Source organism: Anolis sagrei, chromosome 3 (assembly GCF_037176765.1).
Source record: "Anolis sagrei isolate rAnoSag1 chromosome 3, rAnoSag1.mat, whole genome shotgun sequence".
Taxonomy (NCBI): Eukaryota; Metazoa; Chordata; class Lepidosauria; order Squamata; family Dactyloidae; genus Anolis; species Anolis sagrei.
In genome coordinates, this window is record NC_090023.1 from 241,671,111 (window position 1) to 241,695,926 (window position 24,816).

Here is a 24,816-nt window from a genome sequence, read left to right on the forward strand (position 1 = left end):
GCAAAATTATGTTCTATTGTTTGGATGTATTAGTATCTTGTTATGATACAGATATCCAATTTAACAACAACATGATCAGCTTATAGGACATCCTGAATTTATCTCTATTCTTGCATATATTTGCTTTAATAACATAAGAGATATTGATTTTTCCTGTTGCATTTAGAACAGTCTTAGATCTTCTTAGTGGCCATCCTGGTTGGTAATTGTAGGAGTGATACTCCAGGCTATAGTTTTTCCAAAGTCTCAATGTTTATTTCTGTAATGCTTCTCTTAATTTCATTTTCCCCAACAACTGTTGTTGTATAACTTATGATGACCCTAAAGTGAACCTGCTATGGGGATTTCCTACCATTCATCCCTCTCTTGCACCTTCTATTCACTTTTGCTCTTGATCCCTCTTTGCTATTGTTGTTGTTATTGTTTTTATTTATATACCAAGACACAAACTTGTTTTTTGTATTGCAGTACTTGTACATCTCATCTCTTTGCCTCCTTTTCTCACCTCATCACCTTGTATGGTTGCATTCTCTTATCTTGTATCTTCCAGCCATCTGATGCAATGCATTTCTTCCCTATCTTCTCTGAGGTTGCCTCACCTTGGCGCTGTAGCATTTTCAGATATTTCCCTTCCACTTTAGGCTGTGGGAGAACCTTAAATAACCCACATAAGGTGTAATTCAGTTTTTAACAAAATATTCAGAATGCATAATACTGCTTCTTTAAGCAAGCAGTGAAAAGCGATGGATAATATAGAATCTTAAATAATAGACATTTACCCTCCATTGGTCCCATTGCTTACTATTTACTCTTCACAAGAAACTTTGGAAAACAAATTTCAGCTAGACTTTCTTGCATAATTGTAGAATTGACCCAGAGAAATGAATGTTGAACTGACAGGCTGGGCCATAAAATTCATTCATTGGCTAAACAGATTGAATGGCTTGTTTGTCATAAAGCACTTGGATAGGATAGTAACCTAACATTTTGTTCTATCACTCTGTGCATTCAAAGTCTGGAGACTTGCTTTCAAAAATGTGAACCAGACTGTGGTCCAATCAGAAACTAGAAGAAACTTTATGAAATCCAGCCAACTGGGTGGTAAGATAGCCCGCTCAACAACCTGTGTGGCCTACATGATTTTGCTGGTGATACTATTTTTGGAATAGACACTCAAACAGGCAAATACAGTGTCTCTGCAGACCATGAAAACATGGAGTGAATAAGGATTTTTCCCAAGTTTAGACAGGCCCTAGGAAGAAGGGCAAGGTCCTTCCCTCCTCTACTCCCCTGTTAAGTGAGTGCATTTCACTTTGAATATGGTTTGCAGCAGTTGAATTAATCTCAAGGTGAAGAGGGAACTGGGAGGAGGAGTGGGACTGCAAAGGATTAATTGGGGCACTCCCTTTCAAATCCGAACAATTGGAGCAACCAGAGCATATATTATTACTATGAATCTGTTGGCACTTGTACACCTTTTACCAATGAGCAAATTGGATCTTTGGACTATAATAAAGTTTGATTGTATTTGCTTCCTTATTATTTGGCGGACTGTTACTGATAAGTACATAAACACTACAAATATCCAATGTATTATTATCACTTCAACATGAGACAACAAAATGTTAAATAAAAATGAAGAGGGAAAAAAGGAAACTGTACTTCTGAAAAGATAGCATTTATTTCCCAAATGTCCTCCTCTGATAAAGCTTAAACATGTTTTTAAAGTAAGAGTTTGATAAAATCACAAAGGCTATCTTGTTTACAAGTTGTTGATTATATACAAGTATACAACAAGGATGGAATTATTGGTGCAATTTAGACAAAGAAAATGAATTCTGTATATTTTCTGTAAATTACAGTCACTAACCAAATCTCTTGAAGGCAGTTTAAGAACTGTGAATGTCCTTGTAACAGTTTCAGAATAAGTTAAATACCCAAGAGATCACTACCATAAGAAATCTAAGCTGATGAAACAGAAAGTCCAAATGTGTTTTGATCTAAGAGCCTACCTATCTGAAGAAAGATTTCATTTTAGTGGTCCAGGATTAGATTAGCTAAAGCTGTTTTTCTATGCTGTTTTTTATTTACCACTTCTTCATGGTTGGCCAGGAGTTTTTTAATTTACACTGTATGAAAATGAACTGGTTTTCATTACAGTGTTGAAAATTTTTCTTCTGACATCACTTGTTCCATTGTCCATTGCTTTTCTCTTACTTTCCATTACCTGTATGATAAACTAATTGTTACCAATACACCTCTGATGAATTATTAGAAGAAACTGGAAACGGTTACACCAATAAAATAACTTCTCTATTGTCCATTATATTACTTTTGCAATAAAAATGTATTACATCCTCATTGTATCCCCCAAATGATTGGTTATGGATAACTTTGTTGTTTGTAATTTATTAATTCTAAGCCCTAGCCTAGATGGACAGCGGATTGAAATTTAAACCTGTACATTAGATTTGAAGCTGTCCCTAAGTGTTTGCCATCTGACACATTACTAAATTACTTGTTTGAAATGTGTTCAGCTGAACTCTTTTCCTCTGGATATAAGTGTCAGTTTTGTCCATTATTTTACAGAAATTACACTTCTTATTGCCTTTCTCTATATATTTGTATACATGGCTAGAAATCAATATATTAAAATGTTTGGGTATTTTTATTCTAAGTGCTCTGCTTGCTTATTCAGTTTTTTTAGAAGAGTTTCGCTATATAGCTGAATGTTGTCAGTATAGTTCAATGTTTCCATCAGACTAAAAAAATGTGGCAGTGGCAGGTATGTGTGAATGCTTCTATTCATGATACAATTATTATCATGGACAATATAGGATTATTAATCTTCACCAAAGCAAGAAACACCACTACTTTTTTTTGTCGTGTCAGGAGCGACTTGAGAAACTGCAAGTCGCTTCTGGTGTGAGAGAATTGGCCGTTAGAACACATGCATGCACTCAAGAGGGTGCAAAATTGCTTTGACTGTATTAATGTGTTTCATGTTGGACTACAGTGGTGTCTGCTCATCAGTTGTTTCCGTATTGTGCTCTCTCCTTTTTTTGGTTACATATTTATGAAATAGATTTAGGAGAGATCTTCTGAAGGATCTGCACAGGGCAAAATATATGAATGGATCTAAACATGCATTTAGGGATGTCAGCCATAAAGTGCTCTCCTTTATATAAAACAACGTGTTCTGGGTTGAACATTTGAAAACATCTCTTGTTTGGCTCAAGGTGTAAGGAATCCTGGCAAAATGGAAAGGCACAAAGCAAATGAAGAACACACCAATAATTATGAATACTTTCACGTTTACAGTCTTTTTGTTCGTGCTTCCTTTGCTTCTTGTTCTTTTGTAGGATTTGTACAGCTCCTGTGTTATGAGTGTGTAGCACACAACTATAATGGCAAAGTTAGCCCAGAAAATAAACTGGCAAACATAATTAACAAGTTCATGCCATACTAAACCAAAATCAGATTTCAGGTCTGCACATTTCTTCACATTTTCCTGTGTCGGCTTCTTGTCTGTCAAAATCATGTTAGGAAGAGACAGACAAAACATGAATATCCAGATAAGGGCAGATAGGATTTTGGATACCAATGTATTGTCAGAGCTGACTGGTTTGAAGGGTCTGGCAGTTTTCAAATAGCGATCAATGGTTATGAGGCCCAAGAAGATAATGCTGATGTACATGGTGAAGTAAAATATGACTTGAGTCACTTTGCAGACAAACCCTCTCAATTCCCAGGACACCAGCTTTGCATCACTGAGAATTTTGAATGGAAAAGTTAGGATCATGAGGATGTCAGCAATCACCGTGTTCTTGAGAAAGATGATAAAATTAGATTTGTTGGCAATCTGGAAAAAGACTCCCATGGCTAATCCATTCATAATTATTCCCACAACAAAAATAAATGTGTACAACAAGGGAAAGAGAACTTGATTCATGCTTTTATCAGTGCTGCAGTTGCTGCTGTTTCCAGAAGGACTGTACCCAGGGTCCATTTGGGCTGTATTTTCTTCCTACCCAGAATAAAAAAAGCAGATCAGTTACAAATACCAGCAATGGTTTTAATGAAAGATACTTCTTTAGTGGATGTTTCTGAGTGAGCAACTTTCAGCAAAATGAAGGCCGTTACACTATACAAAGAGAATGTATCTGTTTATTACCTGTAATATAACATACCCCTCAGCCAGTATTATTGTTGTTATAGCATACCTTTTTCCAAACCAGAATTCAAGACCATATAAATGATGTAGCTAAAAATATACAAAAGATGTAGCTAAAAATATACAAAAGGCCAATAATAAAATGGAATATTTTTTTAACAATATTGAAATAATTTTAAAAATGGACAAAATAAAAACATGACAATAGAAGGACAACAAGGATGGGGGCATCCTGGCCTTCATGGAAAGGGAGTTCTAGAGCCAAGCATAATTAACACCCCCCCCCCCCCCATTTTGCTACTCCACCAGGTTTAGGGATATCATTGTGTCTGTGAAATCCTAGCCATATAGGATTTGATATTTTGGTACATAGCCATAACCTAAGCTGCATAGAGAACAACCTGTGATGTGCTGTATGAAGCATCAAGCTTGTAGAAAAGAAATGTTTCTTCTAATGTGTTTTGGAGCATTTCAAGGAATGTTCTTCATTTCAATATAATAAGTAGCCTGTAATAAATTGTATAACTAAGAACTCAGTCAAATGTTGTTGCAGATCCAGTCTCTTGTGCAGTATATACCACCTGGTGATGATACAAGTCAGCTGAGCTGACCCTAGATGATTTGATGCTTTATTTGGCTATTCTTTTTTTTTGTTAGCTCTTAGTAAAAATGTCATTTAAAGGCACTGAGAAGTTTCTGAAACTAGCCAACATTTTTGTATGTTGCTGGTGCCATCTAGTGGCTGACTAAACATGCACAGAAGGACCAGAAATTGGTCCTAACATCCCCAAGTCGTTCCCATGGAAAAAGATTTGCTTTTGAGTTACACAGCTTAAGGAACAGTTTCCTGTCTCTTATTAGAGATGTACAGACTGCTCACCAAACATCTCATCCTTTATGAAAAGATCCAAGACATACTGAGAAATTCCATCAAGAAAATTGTTGATTTCAATGCCCCTTTTGTTGCATTTGGGACTTTCTTTGGTGAAAAATTAATTTTATATGAGACACTACTTCATTTTGTACAAAAGTTGAAGAGCCATATTATTGTTTTCATTTTTTTTAAAAATAGTTTTTTTGTACAAAATAGTTACAGTGAAAAAAATATTTCTGCACAAGACAAGCTTTTTTTGCACCCAGAAAATTTTCTCAGCAAAAGTTCTGAAATGTGAAAAATTATTAAACATATGCAAAAAGCTTTCATAATATTTATCAGGAAGAAAACATTTGGAACTCTTCATTCTTGAGCAGTACAAGGAGATAAGCAAAAATTTACATCACCATTATGCAGTAGTTTGAATATATAGAGGGGGGGGGGGAGAGGTGGAATTGTTCATAATTTTCTCTATACTTTTATCCTCAGGCCACTTAGCATGAACTTAATATATTACAGCAATCTAATGGTTTTATGGGAGGAGCAGAGCACTGATAGGAAAACCATCCATCTTATACTCTGCAGCCTTTCATGGTAATTGCAGTCGTTATCCTATTATTCCTTAACAAAACTATCCATCATAGGTCATATTATTTTTCACACTGTTCCAGAACTAATCTTATCTTAACTCCAGCTGCTCAAACATTTGCTGGTGTAAGTGATCAGATGAATATGGAAGCAATGTGCACCTCTTAATGGTTGTATGTTTTTTTGGTAGCACTCTTACTAACATCCCCGTGGAACTGTGTAAAGAAGAGATATGCCATCAATAGTCTCTGGAAACAGTTTTTTTTAACTACAAGTCCTTTAATATGTACTCTGTCTCTCACTAATTTGACATTCTAGCTTTCTAAAAAAAAATAATTTAAATTTTCCAATTAGGTAAAAGAGAGAAAAAAAGAGAGGGCCGTTAGGGATGTAATGGGGGTACAGCGTGAGATGTGGAGAAGTGTGGATAGGGAGAAGGGGTGAGGGAAGGCTAGGGGTGGGGAAAACCGGTAAGTTTCTCATCCTCTTCATCACTTGTCTTTTAGTTCTTGTTATTATTTACTCAATCCCAAAGTCTAACTCTTTCTCTTCTTATTCTTTCTTCTTATTTATAATATTATCCTCATCTTCTCTTGTTTCATATAATTGATCAAAAGTGTCCAGTCTGTTTCTTTTCTCGGATTATTTTGCCGATATGTAAGTTGCTGTGTTAATTTCTCCATACTCATGATTTCCTTTATTTTTGTCAACCATTCATTGATTGTTGGGGTTTCTTTTACTCTCCAGTGTCGCACGTATACTATTCTGGCCACCATTTTTAGATAGTTAAAGAGGGTATCTTTATTTTTCCTCTAATTTTTCATGTATAATGCCCAATAAAAAAGTGTTCCAATTTAATTTGTTCCTGTAATATCTTCTGAATGGTGACATGAATTGCTTTCCAGAATTTTTTGCTTTTGTACAATTCTACCACATGTGGAAGAAGGTGCCTTTTTCTGATTCACATTTCCTGTATCCTAGCTTTTTATGGCATCGGTTTCAGTGGGCAGATATGTGCTTTGTGCAGTGAAGAGATCTAGGACCCATTCACACTACACAACTAGGGCACAATATTCTACCTTAATTGCCATGATTGCGTCCTATGGAGTCTTGGTGCTTTTTCATGAAGATATCATTTAAGTTCTTTGCTCATTGTTGCTGTCCTTGAGAATAAATGCTTCAAACTGCAAAAGATTTATTGCTTAGTTCTTCCTCATGTCCATCTGCCAAAGGTGACCCATTATGACAGTTTTCCCTTCTAAGCTCAATTTCAAATTGGCATCTTCGAAAAGTTACCTTTGCAGTTACATTGAAGCATAACCAGTGTTGAGGATCACAGACATAACATTTAAACTCAGGTGTGGAGAATCTGTTTTCTTCCAAATGATCTTGACTCTAAGGGTGCATTGGCAGTATGGAATTAATGCAAGTTGACATCACATTAACTGCCATGACTCGATGCTATGGAATCATCAAAGTTGTAGTTTTACAATATCTTTAGCCTTCTGCAGCAATGAGTGCTGGTGCCTCACCAAACTACAACTCACAGGAGTCGATAGCAATGAGCCATGGTAGTTAAAGGGTGTCCAATTCCATTCTACAATGGAAATGTACCCAAAGTAAAACCAATCCATCAGCATGGCTAATAGTCTATCATCCATCAACACCAGGAGTTTCCCAGTTTTCAACTGGTATTCTAATTGAGATTTATCAATTAAATTTTTTATTTATGCAAATGCTTCATTCTGAAAATAACATTATCTACATATTTGAATGAAAAACCTAAGCTTCTATCTTCCTCCAAAACAAACAAACAAACAAGCAAGCAAGCAGGCAAGCATAAAATACCATATGCTTTGGATCTGTTGTAGAATATTACTCAAAGCGCGTATCCTACAATGTAGTATCCTGCAATCTAGTATGCACATCTGATTATTCAGGTCTATAGTTGGTCCAAAAAGGAGGGGGATTGGAAAAAAATAAATCATTATTATATTTTCAAAATTAATTCTTTCTCATATTAGACCACCAGTGGAATATGTTATATGCTAAAAAAGCAAGTGTACAAATTCTTTTGCAAAGAAGGAACAATGCATATTGCAGCAAGCAGGATTTGATGAAAAATAGTAATCTAAATGACATTTAGCTGGAGTTGTCAGGAGAAAATCAAAAGTTAGGCAGCATCAATATCAGTCTCATATATTGACTCCTACAAACTATGATCAGTTCAAGTCACTTAAAGAGATACTTTTGGGTGTCTAAAGTTTCTTATTTATTGAAACATACTAAAATAAGTTCAGAAAGGAAATAGCAAAGATGTAGCATTAAACTTGCATTTAAAATGTTCGCACAATGTAAAATACTGAAATTTATTTCCCTTTTTGGAGTATTTTATGCTGGTTTTCTATAGTATGTATAAAAAAACTCATCAGTTTATAATGTTCACATGTAATACATGTTCCTTCTATCATTCAAGTGTTGGTAGTTTTATTCCTTTTATAGCATAAGATTCACCATAGCATTGTTTGTAGGATGTATTTTCAGATATTTTAGAACATTACAAAAATAAAAGCATGCATCAGAAAACAAATTTAAATGTGCATATTAAAGTATAATTTCTCACAGTCATTTGTACAATAGTATAAAATGCAAATATTTTAAAAACATTACCTTAATCAGCTGTAATCAACAGAATACTTGGATTTTCCTGCATTGGGAGATTATATTGCTGGTGGGGAGAATGTGCTGACTTCTGAAATATTTTTCTCTTGTTATATAATCAAAAGGTAGTATTTAGTTTGCAGACTCCATCAGCAGAAAGCCTTGTCCTATACAGCCACAGCACAACCTTTTTCAGTCATGAGAGAGAAGAGGAAGTCATGGGTTTCCTTCTTCAGATGCTGTCTGATTTTAAGCAGCTGCCTAGAATACTATCCATTTCAAATTCTGGACAACAGCTTCGGTTTCTCTCTCTCTCTCTTTTACTTTTCCTGAAAGGAAAGAGAAGAACTTTTGATTTTAAAAACCTAATTAAAAACAACAATACAATCTCAGTTTCCCAGGATAAAGATAAAAAGGTCTGTGGGTGTTCTCTGGAATAGATTTTATCAGATTCTAGCACTTGCCTTCTGGTGTAAGTCATGTGAGCAACACTTCTCCAAAAGTGGGAAAAAAACTGTGCACCATAATATAATTTAAAAGCTCTTTGGCAGATTATGTAACCCAAACGTTCATGATATAACAAATGGCTTTGTGGTCTGAAGATGATAACAGCAAATCTCTTTCTGAACAGATTCATGGCTGTGCATATTTTTCTTTGCTACAGTTGCCAAGGTGGCAATTTCTATTGGTTTGAAATAGGGAAATTGCATTTCTGTGTAATTCAGCAACCCTGTCCAGCCCCACACAAAGTTACTATTGATCAGCAGTATTGAGAAAGAAGAAAGGGGCAGATCAAATGGTAGACATAATTCTCTCTCTCAGTGGTTTGGAGCACCTTCCTGAGATCAGCCCCCTCCCTCCTGACTTTTCAGAAGAGAGTAAAAACCTGGCTCTTCGAGTAAGCATTCGGAACCCCAGAATAAATAGTCAAGCTTGAGATGGAGAATGACCCAGGAATGGCCAAGACGATGAATAAGTTTCCTCTCCCCGTGAAATGGGGAGAGAGAAAATGGTTTGTCTGCCTCCCACGAGGCAGGGATGGGTTCCAATGGAACCTTCCAGAGGACTAGGGGGTGTGGCCTGTTTATACAAGCCAGCCCCCACCCAGGCTCATTCTGACCCTGGAAGCTGCCCACCACTCCCGCCCATCAACAGTATAATTTAGGTTGCCTATGGAACCGGGTAGGAATTTTTTCCCTTCTTGTTTCAAGGGGAGGGTTTTTTGCCTACCCTATACTGTTTAGGGGCTAGATAGAATGGTGGACTATCGCTAAATAGGCTAGCGTAAAATAGTTAGGGAAATCCATTAGTCGGTGTGCACCTAAGGCACCCCCTTAAGGGGTGATAGGCCATTAAGTTAAACACTCACCTACTGTTTAGTAAAAAGGTGAAGTGAAGTCAAATGGCCGTGAAATGAGAGGAGTCAGGCTGCAAGATCTTTAGAAGAGACTCCTCACTCATTTCCCTTGCTTGGTGGTCCGGGGTTATTACCAGGAAACCCAGGTGCTTCGCCCGAAAATTGTTGTCTTAAGATTGGGTAGTGATTCTACCTGGGTTTGTTATACCAGTTCCCGACACCCCTTTGAGTTAGGTTAAGCACTTAAATAGGTAACGTTAAATAAAAGCTGCCCAATTTGAACCCATTGACTTGGTTGTTGTGTCTTTATTCGTGAGTCTTTACTTCGGGGGTTGGCAGACAAACGGATGAGGATTGGAACGAGAGGATATAGCTCTTTTTAAACTGTTATTTCACTGTCTTTTTTGTCTAAATGCACTTAATTGTTTTTGTTTTTTGAATGTATGTATCGATGGCATCGAATTGTGTGGATATGTAGACCGCCCTGAGTCACCTGCAGGCTGATATGGGCAGGATATAAATAATGTAAATAAATAAATAAATAACTGTCTCTCTTTGTCTAGCATTGGGCTGTTTCAGATATGAAGATTTCAAAATGTCCATTGTGAATAATAGTTTTTGATCCAGCTGTCCTCATGAGACAGTCTAATCTCCACGCCCCCCCCCCCCCCCGATCCCTTTTAAAAGCTTTCTGAGGATGAATTCATTGTGCTTCATATGAAAATGTACTTTCTCTTTGTCTGAATATGTCTGTCATTTTTCTTGTCTTCTTGTGTGTGCTTTAAGTAACTGCTGGTATAGACGACCCTAAGTTTTTCTTGGGAAGATTTGTACAGAGGGAGACTCCCTTTGCCTTCCTCTTGGGCCAAGAGACTTTCTCAAAATCATCTAGGAAGTTTCCATGGCTGTGTAGGATTTCAACCCTAATTTCCAGAGTTATAATCCAATGTTCAAATGACTTCTCCATGCTAGTGATGCTGCTCAGAGGTTATGTGTGAAGAATTAAAATCTGGAATGAGTGAATTATACTTATGGAACCATTAATAATTAAGTCCTTCTTTAGTTTAGTTGTTTTGCAGCTGTAGTATAATTGTTGACACAAGGAAAGAGGGAGCCAAATCACAAATGTGCATGCAGGAAGTTTTGATATAACAAAAACACAATTTTGTTTATAACAGCTGTATAGTGTTGACCTGGCACTGGTTTAGCTGTTATGTCTCTAAGTTGGATCTAAAGAGGATTCTGGTTTCATTTTTACCATGAGAAGATTCCACCACTGCTGCATATTCAGATTGACTGTCTGTCCTGAAGCCATGGCCAAAGTCATGGACTTCTGGAGAGAATAAGCTCATACGATGTGGGAGGGGAAATGGTGGTTTTCTACTGAACAGACCTGCAACTTGACCCTCCAATAAGTTGGGATATATATATATATATATATATATATATATATATATATATAGAGAGAGAGAGAGAGAGAGAGAGAGGGCAATAGATCCCAACTACACACACACACACACACACACACACACACACATATATATATACACACACACACCCAAATCTTCTAACTTTTCCTCACAGGCCATGTGAGCCAGTCCCCTAATCATTTTCAGTGTCCCTCCAGGAATAGTTATGTAATACCTTGTTTATGATAGGACTACCAGAACTTTAAACACATGTGACACTTTGATTTGACTGAGGCCATTATGACCATGTCTTATTGTTATCTAAAAATCCAAGCAGATAAGTTCTCCTTTTGTTACACAGTGAAGTGAAGGATACATGATCAGTGGTCTCAAATGTTGTAGACACATTCAGGAGAATCAACATTATCTTGTTTTACTTGTTCATCTTTTGGTAGATGTTATCCATTAATCCCTTTGCTAAAATCAAACCTTAACCAGACTTCAAATGATTAGGATTGCAGTCTACATACCATTTGCTTCCTGGTGCAATATAGTTAGAATTACAATACATTTCGATGACCATGACAACTACAGTTCTTCTGTAATGTACTTTCAAAGAAATTGAAACCAAATAGAGTAGTTATGATTTATTGGAAAGCACCAAATTCAATGCTAGTGGAGTTAAACTGAGAGGAAGAAAGTTGGATGTTGTGTACAATTCAGGCAGTTGAAGTGTTCTAGCCTTAATGCCTTTTTTCTCTTTTGTTGTGAAGATTTAGAACTATATTTTGTTCAGCAAAAACTGATGTTTTATCATATTGTATTTTTTCTAGTCTACATGCTCAGGATGGATAGCCTCTAAGGCAGACCTGCACAACCTGTGGCCCTCCAGGTGTTTGGGCCTCCAAATCCCAGAAGCCCTAGTCAGCTCATTCAATTGGCAGAAATGATTGGAGTTGGAGGCCAAAAGACCTGGAGGGCCAGGGCTTGTGCAGGCTTGCTCTAAGGTATGCAACAAAAGATAGGTCACCGTATCTTACTCTTTAGTGTCTGGGCCTGAAAAACACCTCCACTTTCACCTGCCATGCAGGTGAATAAAGCCCAACATTCTGAAGCAGATTTGGAATGTGTACAGGTGAAGAGCGAACAAACTGAAAATTGTTTCCTTTCCTGTTCTGCTAAAAGTCTTTGTTGTATCGAAGAACCTTCTCTCAAGAGAGGGATTGCAGTTCGATATAACTCTTAATGGGCTTTTAATTATGTGTTACAGAGTTTCATGATTTCTCTAATCTTTTATTGAATTGTAATTTTAAATGTTTTAACTATCAATTGTTTAATTAATTTTAATTAACTTTTATTTTAATAATTTTATCAAGTTTTAAATATATTTTAAATTTGTAATGTTTTTAAAATGTTGTTAGTTGTCTTGAGTCCCAGTACTATGAGAAAGGTGGAATATACTAAATGAATAAAATAACAATGATAGCAGTTAATAACTACTTTAATGTTGTGAAAAGCAAGCTACTGTGATTGGTTTAAATAGTAAATGCAAATAATCTCTCTCAACTGGCTTAGTGTCACAAATTTAGTAAAGTTTCAATGTCTTCCTCATTCTATACAATTGTTTTTTTATTTCTTGTGTTTCCTTTGATTAAAAGGACGAATCTTCAAATCATGAATGTAACCAGCGCATGATTCTTCTTTATGGTGTTGGCAAGGAACGTGAAGAGGCAAGGCATCAGTTAAAGAAGATTACCAAAGATATCTTGAAAATCTTAAATAAGAAAAGCACTACTGAAATGAGCGGTAATTACCCAGCTGCTCAGTGATGAGTTTTCAATGGCTTCTAATAGAGCACAGCACATATGAAGTTATAACATGCCCAGTTATTAACATTTCAGAATCCCTTTGTTTCCCAAGAAAGGTTGCATGCATTTATATGCCTTAGTTTGATGCTTTTATTATAAACTTTGCTTTATTGTCATTTCCATTGAAAGTCAGGATATAAATGCCAATCACATATCAATGTAATTAGAAAAATAAATCATCTTTGTGTTTTTCATTCTCATACTTCAGTTTCTTAGAATTAGAATTTGGCATAAAAGCATGCATTAGAAATATAATGATGGAGAATTGTATAAAGTCTGTTTACTGCAAAAATGTGACGAGTTTTAAAATGTTTTAGCTGGAGATGAATGTCAGAAAGTCAGAAAGAACAAGCAAGAAGCCTTTCCAACTTTAGAGACAGTGTTTACAAAACTGCAGCAGCTTTCATACTTCGATCAACACCAGGTGACATATCAGGTACTTTTAACAGAAGTTACAATGTTGGCCATTTCTGTGTTTCATTATAAACCTCTAGTGTGATATAAAATGTTTTGTTTTCAGACAGGATAAAGAAGAAAAAGAAAGGCAGAAGATAATTCATTATAGTTACTACCAAATCTTTTAGGCTCGAACAGAATAGGATTAATAGGCAGGAGAGAGATTTTTGAATTACCTTTGGCATAGAAAAGCCCTTCCCAAAGGCACAAGTTGTGAAAAGACACCTGAAAGTAGTTTGAAGTGGATTAATGGGGATAATAAGAAGGCTTTTATCATGTTAAAACTATAGAGAATTTTGCATGTAATAACATAGAGTGTATTTTTCTCAGTGTCGACCATATAAAAAAAAAGGCAATCTGTGGTTAATATTCCAAACACCCAAAAGATATATCATTTTAAGTAACACACCACAGCTGCTGTGACTGGAATATAAGAGAATTAATGAAGAACTAAGAGAACTGTATTATGTTACTATGTCCATCTACACTGTAGAATTAATGCAGTATGAGACCATTTTACCTGCCATGGTTCAATGCTATGGGTGCTTGGGAGTTATACTTTGCGGGGGCACCGGGACTCTTTGGCAGGGAAACCTAAAGAACTTGTAAAATGACAACTCCCATATTTCCAAAGCAGTGTAGGCTACAGCCTAAGGTAAAGGTAAAGGTTTTCCCCTGACATTAAGTCTATTTGAGTCCAATTCTGGGGTTTGGTGCTCATATCCATTTCTAAGCTGAAGAACCAACATTGTATGTAGACACCACCAAGGTCATGTGGCCAGCATCACTGCATAGAGCACTGTTACCTTCCCACCAAAGCGGTGCCTATTGATCTATTCACATTTGCACGTTTTTGATCTGTTAGATTGGCAGAAGGTGGGGCGAATGGCGGGTGCTCACCCTACTCTGTGGATTTGAACCACCAGGCTTTCAGTCAGCATGTTCTGCAGCTTAGTGGTTTAACCTGCTGCACCACCGTGGCCCCATAGGTTACAGTGTAGGTGTACCCAAATTTAGTATTTTGCAACTGCTCTTCATTGTGTTTTCTTCTTTTTCTAGGAAAAAGCGAGAGTAAGCAATTTCCTGAGCATTACAGTTTTGCTGATTTAGATATTTATAGCAACTGTGGTGGCACTTTAGGGTGAGGAGCCTCCAAACACACTCCATTGCTTTTGTTCGCCTTTAAAAGAAAAGGAGTTTTATAGGGTACTAAAATAATAAATGTTACTTGTCAATATATCCATAGTATAACAGTATGTTGGGTTCTGCAGTCCTTTATTTGTTGCATCTTTTGTTTTTAAAACAGATTTCCAACAATGTTCTGGAACAGATTACTAGTTTTGCTTCAGGAACATCATACCACCTTCCATTGGCTCACCATATACAGCTTATATTTGATCTTATGGAGCCTGCTCTAAATATCAATGGCCTTATTGACTTTGCTGTTCAGGTAACAGTTGTCTTGTTTGGGTATTGATATCTTGTCTTTAAAAGCGAATTCACTTAGTTGGCTGACACAGGTGAAAATGGTACAAAGTGAAAGGCCCTATTAGGTTTTTCCCACACATACGGCATCAATACAGACTGAGCATCCCTTACCCAGAAATCCAAACTACTTCAAAATCTGAAATGTTTTGCTGGCAGCCTCTTATTTCCACCTCTGATGTGACAATGGTGATCCTGCTTATTATCTTGCAAGTGAATAGCTGGAGATCTCCTGGAGATACCTTGGGTTCCTTATAACCCTAATCCTTCACTCTTTCCCTAGACTCACATCTCAGACACAACCCAAGCAACAAATGAACAAGACACAAGACTGGAAATTGACATATGGTTGGAGATAAGTGAGAATCTGTGAATTGGCTGGAGGCATGGGTTTATGCTGATCATTACGCTTGGATCCCTGCCATTTCACAGATTTCCCAAAATCCAAAACACTTCCTGTACTGAGAGGTACTCAACATGTATGGTACTCAACCTTTGCTACTGTAAGGCTGCAGTGGTGAGAATCTTATCCAGGTGCCACTTTCACATAACACATTTGAGATGTTGGAGTAAATTTGCTTGAAATTTCATTGTTGGTAGGCATACACAGCAATATTTTCAATCAACATCAATTTGCTCTAGCAGAAATTCTTTGATACACAAATTTAGAGAACCTTTTTGTTCAATCCCCATTGCCACTATGGTAATCAATTACAATTTCATGCCAACTCTTTTATCATCTGTTCTAAGTATTTGGGAAAACAGAATGGAAAAGTGACTTCTTTGGATCACAGTGCCAGCATTCACTAATCAGCTTGGCCATGCTATTTGGGAGAGTCTGGGTATGGGCAAACTGTATAGTTTTCAGAAGCAATTAAGTTGTAAACTGCAAATTAACACAGACAGAAAGATGTGGAAACTTTTTCTTATTCTAAACTAAAAGAGGTAGGTACTTCCAATTAAGAGAAGAGGGCTTACAATGGTCAAAGTGAAGAAAAGAGGAAAATAGAAGTAGTTGGAAGAAGTGGAAGAGCTACAGATTGAAAATATTGTCTGGACTCCCTGAAAAATTCTACAGATAAGACGCGGAGATTGTACATAAATGCTTTACCTGTCAACACCCCAGGAACCTTTCTTGGAAATGTTTATGCAGTTTAATTTGGAGAGGGATCCTAAAGTTAATGTTTTATCTTTTTTTCCTTCCTAATTTTAGCTGCTGAATGAGCTGAGTGTGGTGGAAGCTGAGCTTCTGCTGAAGTCATCCAGCCTGGCAGGAAGTTACACAACAGGGCTGTGTGTTTGCATTGTTGCTGTGCTGAGGCATTACCATGCCTGCCTCATTTTGAATCCAGACCAAACTGCTCAGGTTTTTGAAGGGTTTGTAGTGGTAATGTTTTTCTAATAACTCCTCAATGTTACACTTTTTGCATGTTAGTATTTAATATCTTCTGTCACTAACATATATTTGAAAAGTCTGTGAGAAATCTAAATCTTTATAGAATGAGAAAGGCAAATGTATGTTGCTGTTTCCTTAGACAAGTGAACTGAAGATGTCTTGTACATCCTTATTTTTCACCTAAATGACTTGATCCTTGATAGATAATGGTGCAGTCACATACTCAGTATTCTTCAAACACCTTATATGAAACATGGGGTTCAAGTTTAATAAGTAAAGAGGCTTAAATTTTTGGAAAGATATGTTTTGGGAATGGAAATTCTCTTTCACCTACACCTGTACCTTTTAATTTTTAAAAACAAAGAACTTAAGGCTAAGTGATATTATTGAAGGCATCTTGAGAGATGTGTTATTAGGAGATTGCCTTGAATTTCCCCTTAGACATGCTTGTTTAGAGGCGTCAATTTATTATTTATTATAGGCAGTAGGGGACTCCTGATTATATACAATTGCATAAATAATAGGCCCATTCAGTAGATTTATTTTCAAAGTTTGTAAAGGTTTTGACTGATACTTTATTTTGGCCATAGCCCAACAAAAACTAACTAACACCTCCAGATTACAAGTAGGACTATACATCATAAAGTACAAATAAGATATGAGCAGGGGCGGTTCAACCCATTACGCAAAGTAAGCATTTACAGAATAGTTTATTTTGCCCAGGGGCACTCTTGAGGTGCTCTTGGGGGAAAATAGACCTTGACATATGCGAGTTGTAGTTACTGGGATGTATAGTTCACCTACAGTCAAAGAGTATTCTGAACTCCACCAATGATGGAATTGTACCAGATATGGCACACACAACTCCCACGACGAACAGAAAATATATATCAGTGATTGGTTGGAGGGGAGGGCAAATATTGTTTGCTTACCATTGAAAATTACCTAGGGCCACCTCTGGATATGAGACATATTACATTGGGACATTACAGGGATATCTATGAAATATTAAAATATTATAATCCAGGCTTGTAAAACTCATTTTCATTGAGGGCTACATTAATCCTGTGGATCTTGTGTTTGACACATATGTTATAATCCATTCAGAGAGCCACAGACATGGGTCCATTCTAGTCCCCATCCTACCTTTAATCACCTCCTGTTTATGGATAAAGTCAAACCACCTGATGTTTATGGATCTGTAAAGAAACTAAAGAACACAGTGAGCTGAACATGGTTGCAGAGCTCCATGTGATTAGGAACAGCTTTCCAATTGCATGGTGCTTTGTAACTACTGTATGTTGACTTGAACTCAGGTACAAGTTCTTTGTTCTCAGAGAGGGAATATAAAGTGGAGTGGAGGGTGCTAAAATTGGAAAATGCACCTCTTCATCCCTCTTCACACTTTGGAAATATAATATCTGAATAAAGCTAATCATACAGATAGATGAATGTGACAACTGTTTTCTTATAATTAGATATCAATACCGGTACCACTTTTTAAATTTTGGGAGTTCAATCGTTAGGAGCAGATTCTGAAATATATATATACGCGTTGTGTATATATATTAACTTTTCATTTTCCTAAAATATATGGTTTTCTTCTTCCAGATTATGTGGTGTTGTCAAACATGTCGTTAATCCATCTGAATGCTCTTCTCCAGAAAGATGTGTTTTAGCCTATCTCTATGATCTCTATGTGTCATGTAGCCATCTCAGAAGCAAATTTGGAGATCTCTTCAGGTTTGTAGTAATAGGATCTTTTGCTTTGTCTTGTAACTTGAGCTACATATTTAATGCATTGGCCCTTACACATACATTTCTTGTGCTACTTAATCTTATTGGCCCTTTTAGAAGAGAGATTATTCTCTACCTATACCATTTTTTCCCTTTTTCTGAAGCAGGTTGTAATTTCGAAACATGATAAGGCTTTCTTGCACTAGATATATATATATTTCAGTACTACAAAATGGGGAGAGTTCTTGTCTCAGTATTAGTAGTGATGAAATGAATTTCTTTATTTCACCATTAAGGAAAAGGATGTCTCCTATCATGTTTGTTTGAAGTTAGTGCCCTATTCAAGTATTCCTAACCCAGTGTGATTAGGAGTACCGAACCCTGACTCTTTCTATTTCCTCATGCCGTCATCACACAGCAATCCAGGAGTTTCCTACATGCTTTTAAAATTACGGATGAGTTCCTAAATAGGATATCTAACTACATTATTATAGATAGGCCCAATCTCCAGATCCAGACCACTAAAACCCACCCTAAAAGCCAGGCAGCAATACTGACTGTAGGAATTCTGCAATGTTGATAAATGGGGCACTGAAGAACGATGCACCCACCCCCTTCCACAACTGAGCTGTGATGCAGTGAACAAAAACTAGTACCTTATATGGTCCTGTCACAATTTGTTGCACCATGACTCACTTGCAAGAGGTGGCTAGATCTATCATCCTTCAGTACATCTGCCCTTGGTATGGTTGCATGGTTTAAAGGTAGGTTTTAGGGTCATTTATAGCTGTGTCATATGGTTAGTTTACAACATTGTTTCTCCCTAACAGAGTACCAGTCTATATTTTAAATAGGAGAGATTTGGAGATGGTCATACTTCGTTATTTTCCACTCCAGAGTGACCAGAGGGAATTAGTACTTCATGGAGAATTACTTTGATGTTAAAATGCCAAAAATGCTGTGAGTGCATAAGAAAAGTAGTAAGGGATCTAAATGAGAAGACTAAGAAAGATAAAGAAGACTTCTTTTGACTTGATAGCTTTGGAACTAACTCGATATGGACTTTGAATGTTGGAAATAATCTCTGACTGGTGAAAGATGTGACATCACAATCTGTGTAGATCTCAGCTGTATTCTTATTTTCCCTGACCATTGTCCACAATGTTTGGTGTATATTGGAGTCCAGTGCTTGAGGTATATTTAAGGCCTTACCTTGTCTGTTTTAAGCCAATTTTGGACCTTAGTTTTTTCTCTGACAGTGACTAAAGCAAATTTCATAGATTTTTACTATGATCATTTCCTATGATTCTAAACTATTATTATCAAGAAGAATGCTATTATGGAACAGTATTGTAGCTTTACAATTTTAAGCAGGCTCAGCCCCATGCTTCAGCCTAGCAGAAGTGTTGCTAACAAAAACAAAACACATTAACAGCACTAATTAAAGATCTCTGTTTTTTCCAAGAAAACTGAATTTAAATACTTGAATTTTAGTCATTGAGATGCATGTATCATCACTAACCCCAAAAGCTAAAGCTGAGAATTAGAATAATATCATTCCATACACAAATAAATTTATTTAGAAACATGGGAAACTTTTAAGGCAATGTTCTACTCCATAACAATCCCCACACCTGTTCTCTTTGTTGTTTACTCTAAATAGAGTTATCTCTAAGGGTAAACTTAATATACTTAGAATGGAGTTGCCTTGATCTTATTAACTTTAGCTTAGACATACTTTAGGTTCTGTTTAACTCCTCAGTTCTGAGAATTTTTGCTTCACTTCCTTGCGATATTTCTGTTTAATACATTGCCTCCTGAAAGTGAATGTTTGTCTTATAGGCTGGAAACTGCCCTGAGTCCCTTTGGGGAAACAGGGCAAAATAAAAATAAAAATAAATAATAATAATAATAATAATAATAATAATAAGATTTTCCATCAATAGAAGTGAGCAGATCAAGAGGTTCTGTTGTATCAGAGTGGTTAGCTTTTCTAATAATATTGTGATTTCCCAAACAGAGTAAGAACATAAAATATCATAACATTGAAATACTCCATTATGTTTTAATTAAATATTGTCAAAGTTTAATACTTACCTCCAGTTTACATCAAACTGGCAGCTTTCTCTTGTACTGTCCCATCCAGTTGACCTATAAAATGCCTGTGACTTCCTATATATGTTTTTTTCACTTTCACTATACTTCCTTTTAAAAAGTATCCATTGGCTTGCTTCTAAATGATTGGTGTTTTCTAAATTTTCCAGAGCTTCTGATAACATGATGAAAATTCCTTTGTGTTCTAAAGCTTTTTTTAAGTACACAGGGCATAAATTTTCCAGTACAAAGAAGTTATTTAAAATTGTAATTCGGAAGTATTTTAAAAAAAGCACACCTCTACTGAGAAAGTAGGAACTATTATACTAAGTTCTGCTTTCGTTAAAAGGAAAATATTTGGAAATAAATGTGTAGAAAACATTTAGCTCACAAAGTTTCACTATTGTCTGTTGCTCAATATAACTGACAATACAGAGCACAGAAGCAGAACAACAAGAGTGTAATGTGTTGATTATAGATAAAGAGTTGGACTTCTGAGTACATATGAGATGGAAACTTTTAAGGGATGAGCTCTGCAATATACAGGATATACTGTGCTCCCTGACTTAATATTTGAGAATATCATGGGTTTACATATTGATTGTACTAATTTGTGTATTTGTAGAAGGTTCATGGGTTGCAGTTAAACATAAAAAAACCCAAGATGATGGCAACAATACTGACTGAGAACTGGCAAACAGAGGGAGAAAACGTAAAGGCAGTGACAGACTTTGTATTTCTAGGTGCAAGGATTACTGTAGATGCAGACTGAAGCCAGGAAATCAGAAGACATTTACTTCTTGGGAGGAGAGCAATGACCAATCTCAATAAAATAGTGAAGAGTAGAGACATCACACTAGCAACAAAGATCCTCATAGTTAAAGCAATGGTATTTCCCGCAGTAACCTATGGATGTGAGAGCTGGGCCATAAGGAAGGCTGAGCTAAGGAAGAGATGCTTTTGAACTGTGGTGCTGGAGAAAGATTCTAAGAGTGCCTTGGACCGCAAGAAGATCAAAATAGTCCATACTCCAGGAGACAATGCCCAACTGTCACTGGTGAGAAGGATATTAGAGTCAAAGATGAAGTATTTTGGCCACATAATGAGAAGACAGGGAAGCTTGGAGAAGATAATGATGCTGGAGAAAATGGGAGGAAGAAGGAAGAGGGGCAAGATGGATGGATGGTATCCTTGAAGTGACTGGCTTGACCTTGAAGGAGCTTGGAGTGGTCATAGCTCACAGGGAGCTCTGGTGTGGGCTGGTCCAGGAGATCACAAAGAGTCAGAAGCGACTGAACGAATAAACAACAAAAAAGAAGTTGCATGCATTATAGCTACTTTGAGAAGACATTTGAAAAATTGAACACAAATAACTTGAGCTACCTTGAGTCCCATAATGGAGAGAACAATGTAGTCTTGCATTAAGATCAGCTTCCTGGTTCATTCCAGCTGCAATATCACAGCACTGACACTTTGGAACTGCAGCAATTCTTAATTTGCCTGCTTTAATTCACAAAATGTGTAAGTAAAGGAAGAATGCTGAAGAGTGCTGGCCTCTGTTTATGAGCTGGAGATTAGTACGCTGAATGCTCTGAATTAGCCAGCTGCATTCAGGCTTTTCTTAATAAACAATTTACTGAATTGGCTTATATCTGTCAATTGTTTCTAAGAATCATGAATTTTGTAATAGTCAGTTAGGTCCAGAATCTGGAGACTCATTTGAGACTTCCCTTCCTTTCTTTCTCAGTTGAAGCATACTGTTATTTTTATGTGCTTCCTCAGTGTGTCAAGCTTGGGGCAGTCCCCCAGAGAGATTCTCCAACTGACTAGAAGCAAATTATTATGATGTACATTCAGTGTAGTCTGCTTTCACGGGAATATGTTTTTGAAGATCCTGTTGTTGTTTTTTGCACCTGACATATTGACATATTTGAGATTGTGTTGACTGCACAAAGCATATAGGTCCACTCATGGATATATCATGTGGATAGGCACAGTTCCCATAGATGTTCACCAGAGCCCTAGCAATGCTGAGTTTATACAGAGAGATCTATTTCTGTAGGTTTTCTTTTAAAGATATCTTTGCTGATTTGTGAATATAGGGAGCAAGACTGGTGGAACCGCTGAATGTCGGGAATGGAGTAAGCAAGGAGGTACCATAGGTCCATTTTAAGATTCCTGACCTTAATTGTTTATTTTAAACGATTATATGCATACAATGGATTGACAGAAGATTTAGGAATTGGCACAAATATTTTGGAGCCCCTGGTGGTGCAGTGGGTCAAAGCACTGTGCCAGCAGGACTGAAGACCGACAGGTCGCAGGTTCGAATCCGGGGAGAGGCGGATGAGCTCCCTCTATTAGCTCCAGCTCCTCATGCGGGGACATGAGAGAAGCCTCCCACAAGGATGATAAAATATCAATAATCGTCCAGGCGTCCTCTGGGCAATGTCCTTGCAGACGGCCAATTCTCTCACAACAGGAGCGGTTGCTCCTGACACGACAAAAATAAATAAATAAATATTTTAATGGGCTGTGATCATCCTTTTATAATTTTACATTTTAATTTTAGTACACTAAAATTTTGGAATTGATTTTCACTTTCACAAGATGATTGATACTGGTTTTAGTGTTCTGTTAATGTAACTATAGTATGCAATATGTGAAAATGTACTGTAAGACAGGGGTCCTCAAACTTTTAAAGCTGAGAGCCGGTTTCAAACTATAGTTTGAAAAAAAAGGAGATATGTGCATATTGCACATATCTTATTAGCTGTGCAAACAAAAAACCCCATGAAAATACAGTACCATATTTAAAATGAAGAACATTTTAACCAACATAAACTTTCCAATATTTCAGTGAGAAGTATGATCCTGCTTTTGACTGATGAGATAGTCAAGTTAATTAGGATTGTTGTTGTTCTGTGCCTTCAGATTTCAGACTTAGAGCAACCGTAAGTCTAAAGTTTAGGACAAGGGCCGAGTAAATGACCTTGGAGGGCCGCATCCTGCCCACAGATTTAAGTGTGGGGACCTCTGCTGTAAGGAGTCTGCTTTAGATTTTTATGACAGCTGGGAAAAGTGGCCTATCATTAATGGATTCCCTCCCAATGAATCATCTTCCATCATATTCCAACCTGTAAACAGTAAACATATTTTTATTTTGCCTCAACTTTTGGACCTAAAATTGTAGGGTATTCTCCACCATTAGCTTGCAAAAAGGCTTTTAGCACTATTTGTTGGCCATTTTGAAGATTTTGTACTGGTTTTTTGACAAAATTGTTTTTATTACATGATTTCAACTTGAAATCTAGAAAGCTGAATGAAATCTGAAGCTGAGTGAGTATGATGCAAGTTTGATTTTTGATTAGCTAATTTACATTAACAAACATTCTTGTTTGGAAACATGCCTCTGTGTTCCTTTGAAGGATATTTGGGGCATTTTGGGCAAAAATGGTTCTGGTTTGTTTTGTTTTGCAGAAGTAGGTATAGGTCTATTGGGAGATGCAACCATCCAAGAAGCCCTGAAGGCCTATTGTGCTCCCTAGTCTTCAAAACTTGCGCATCTCAATCCTAGAGTTTCTGCAGTGTCTATGTTTTGGATTTTACACTTAGTTTTTTTCTCCCCCCCCCCCCCCCCCCGTCTTTAGGACTGTCTGTTCAGATGCTTAGCTTTGTAAACTTGTTCAGTTATTATACTTTATAAAGTTTTGTCCACCCAGTTATGGAAGAATACAAAGGATTTAATAATAACAATAATAATTTTAATAATAATCTTATTTCTTATCTTCCTCTCCTCGTGGCATGAGGTGGGTTTGATAAATATGTGAAGTTTAAATATTTTTTGTACAAGATAAAGTTTTGATATCTTTTCTTCTAAATCTTCCTTTTTTTGTATTTAGTAGTGCCTGCTCTAGAGTGAAGCAAACTATCTACAGCAATGTGCAGCCTTCAAACTCTAACTTGTTATGGGATCCAGAATTTATGTTGGACTTCATTGAGAATCCCTCAATTCGCAGCCTCAATTATTCAGTGTTGGGCAAGATCTTGAGTGACAATGCACCTAGTCGTTATAGCTTTGTGTGTAATGCTTTAATGAATGTATGCATGGGGCATCAAGATGCAGGAAGGTAAGGTAACATTTCAAAAACCAAGGTGTTTCTCTGAGTCTTCTCTTTCATTTCTTTTCAGTTTTTGACATCTTTGTGGTAGGTCTAATTTTTACGTTAATTTATAGAAGTATTATATAAATAAATTGTGATTTGGCACAATTTGTGGTGTTATAATCTAGAACTGAAATGGATTTAATTAGCACAGTTACCATTTGAAGTGCAATAGATTTACAACACTGTGAAGATGCAAAATATATTGTATTGTGGCATAAAGGTGAACTAAACAAAAAGAAACCGTCGTTTTTTGGTCCAAAATGTGATTTTTCCAAGCTATATATTTTTAATTGAAATATTCCTCCTTTTTTTTTTTTACTAATTCAGTGTCTTCATCATAAAGGAAGTGCAGTTCTGAAGAATTGCACTGCTTTTCTTCTTGAATGGTGGCATCATATTCTATTTTGAGTTAGAAGGAACTGAAAATGGCTGTACTACCAATCTGTGTGTGGCCCTTCCTGTGTTTCATTGCATAAATTTCAGACAGTACATTTATTTTTGGTATTTGTAAGCACTTATATTCATGGTTTCTTTAAAAAACATTTTATACC

The 24,816-nt window shown here is 36.6% G+C and overlaps 2 protein-coding genes across 6 annotated transcripts in view; one reads left to right on the top strand and one right to left on the bottom strand.

Annotated features, from left to right (window-relative positions):
• Positions 1–24,816, top strand: part of MED12L (mediator complex subunit 12L) — a 193,037-nt gene that overhangs the window by 123,468 nt on the left and 44,753 nt on the right. For all 5 annotated transcript variants that reach the window (XM_060767713.2, XM_060767714.2, XM_060767715.2 and 2 more), the window contains 6 exons: positions 12,722–12,869; positions 13,249–13,367; positions 14,694–14,837; positions 16,086–16,249; positions 17,880–18,011; positions 24,002–24,229. In XM_060767713.2, the coding sequence (XP_060623696.2) occupies positions 12,722–12,869; positions 13,249–13,367; positions 14,694–14,837; positions 16,086–16,249; positions 17,880–18,011; positions 24,002–24,229 (935 nt within the window). The remainder of the gene's footprint in view (positions 1–12,721; positions 12,870–13,248; positions 13,368–14,693; positions 14,838–16,085; positions 16,250–17,879; positions 18,012–24,001; positions 24,230–24,816) is intronic.
• On the bottom strand, positions 1,658–8,794 carry P2RY12 (purinergic receptor P2Y12). The gene is made up of 2 exons (XM_060766774.2): positions 8,307–8,794; positions 1,658–4,027 (listed from the first exon to the last, which is right to left on the bottom strand). Exon 2 carries the CDS (start codon positions 4,007–4,009, stop codon positions 3,011–3,013), a length of 999 nt encoding a protein of 332 aa, XP_060622757.2. The 5' UTR covers positions 4,010–4,027; positions 8,307–8,794; the 3' UTR covers positions 1,658–3,010.

What these genes read in the sequence shown, in the direction of transcription:
- P2RY12 (XM_060766774.2), bottom strand. Translation starts at nt 4,009, where the DNA reads ATGGACCCTGGGTACAGTCCTTCTGGAAACAGCAGCAACTGCAGCACT.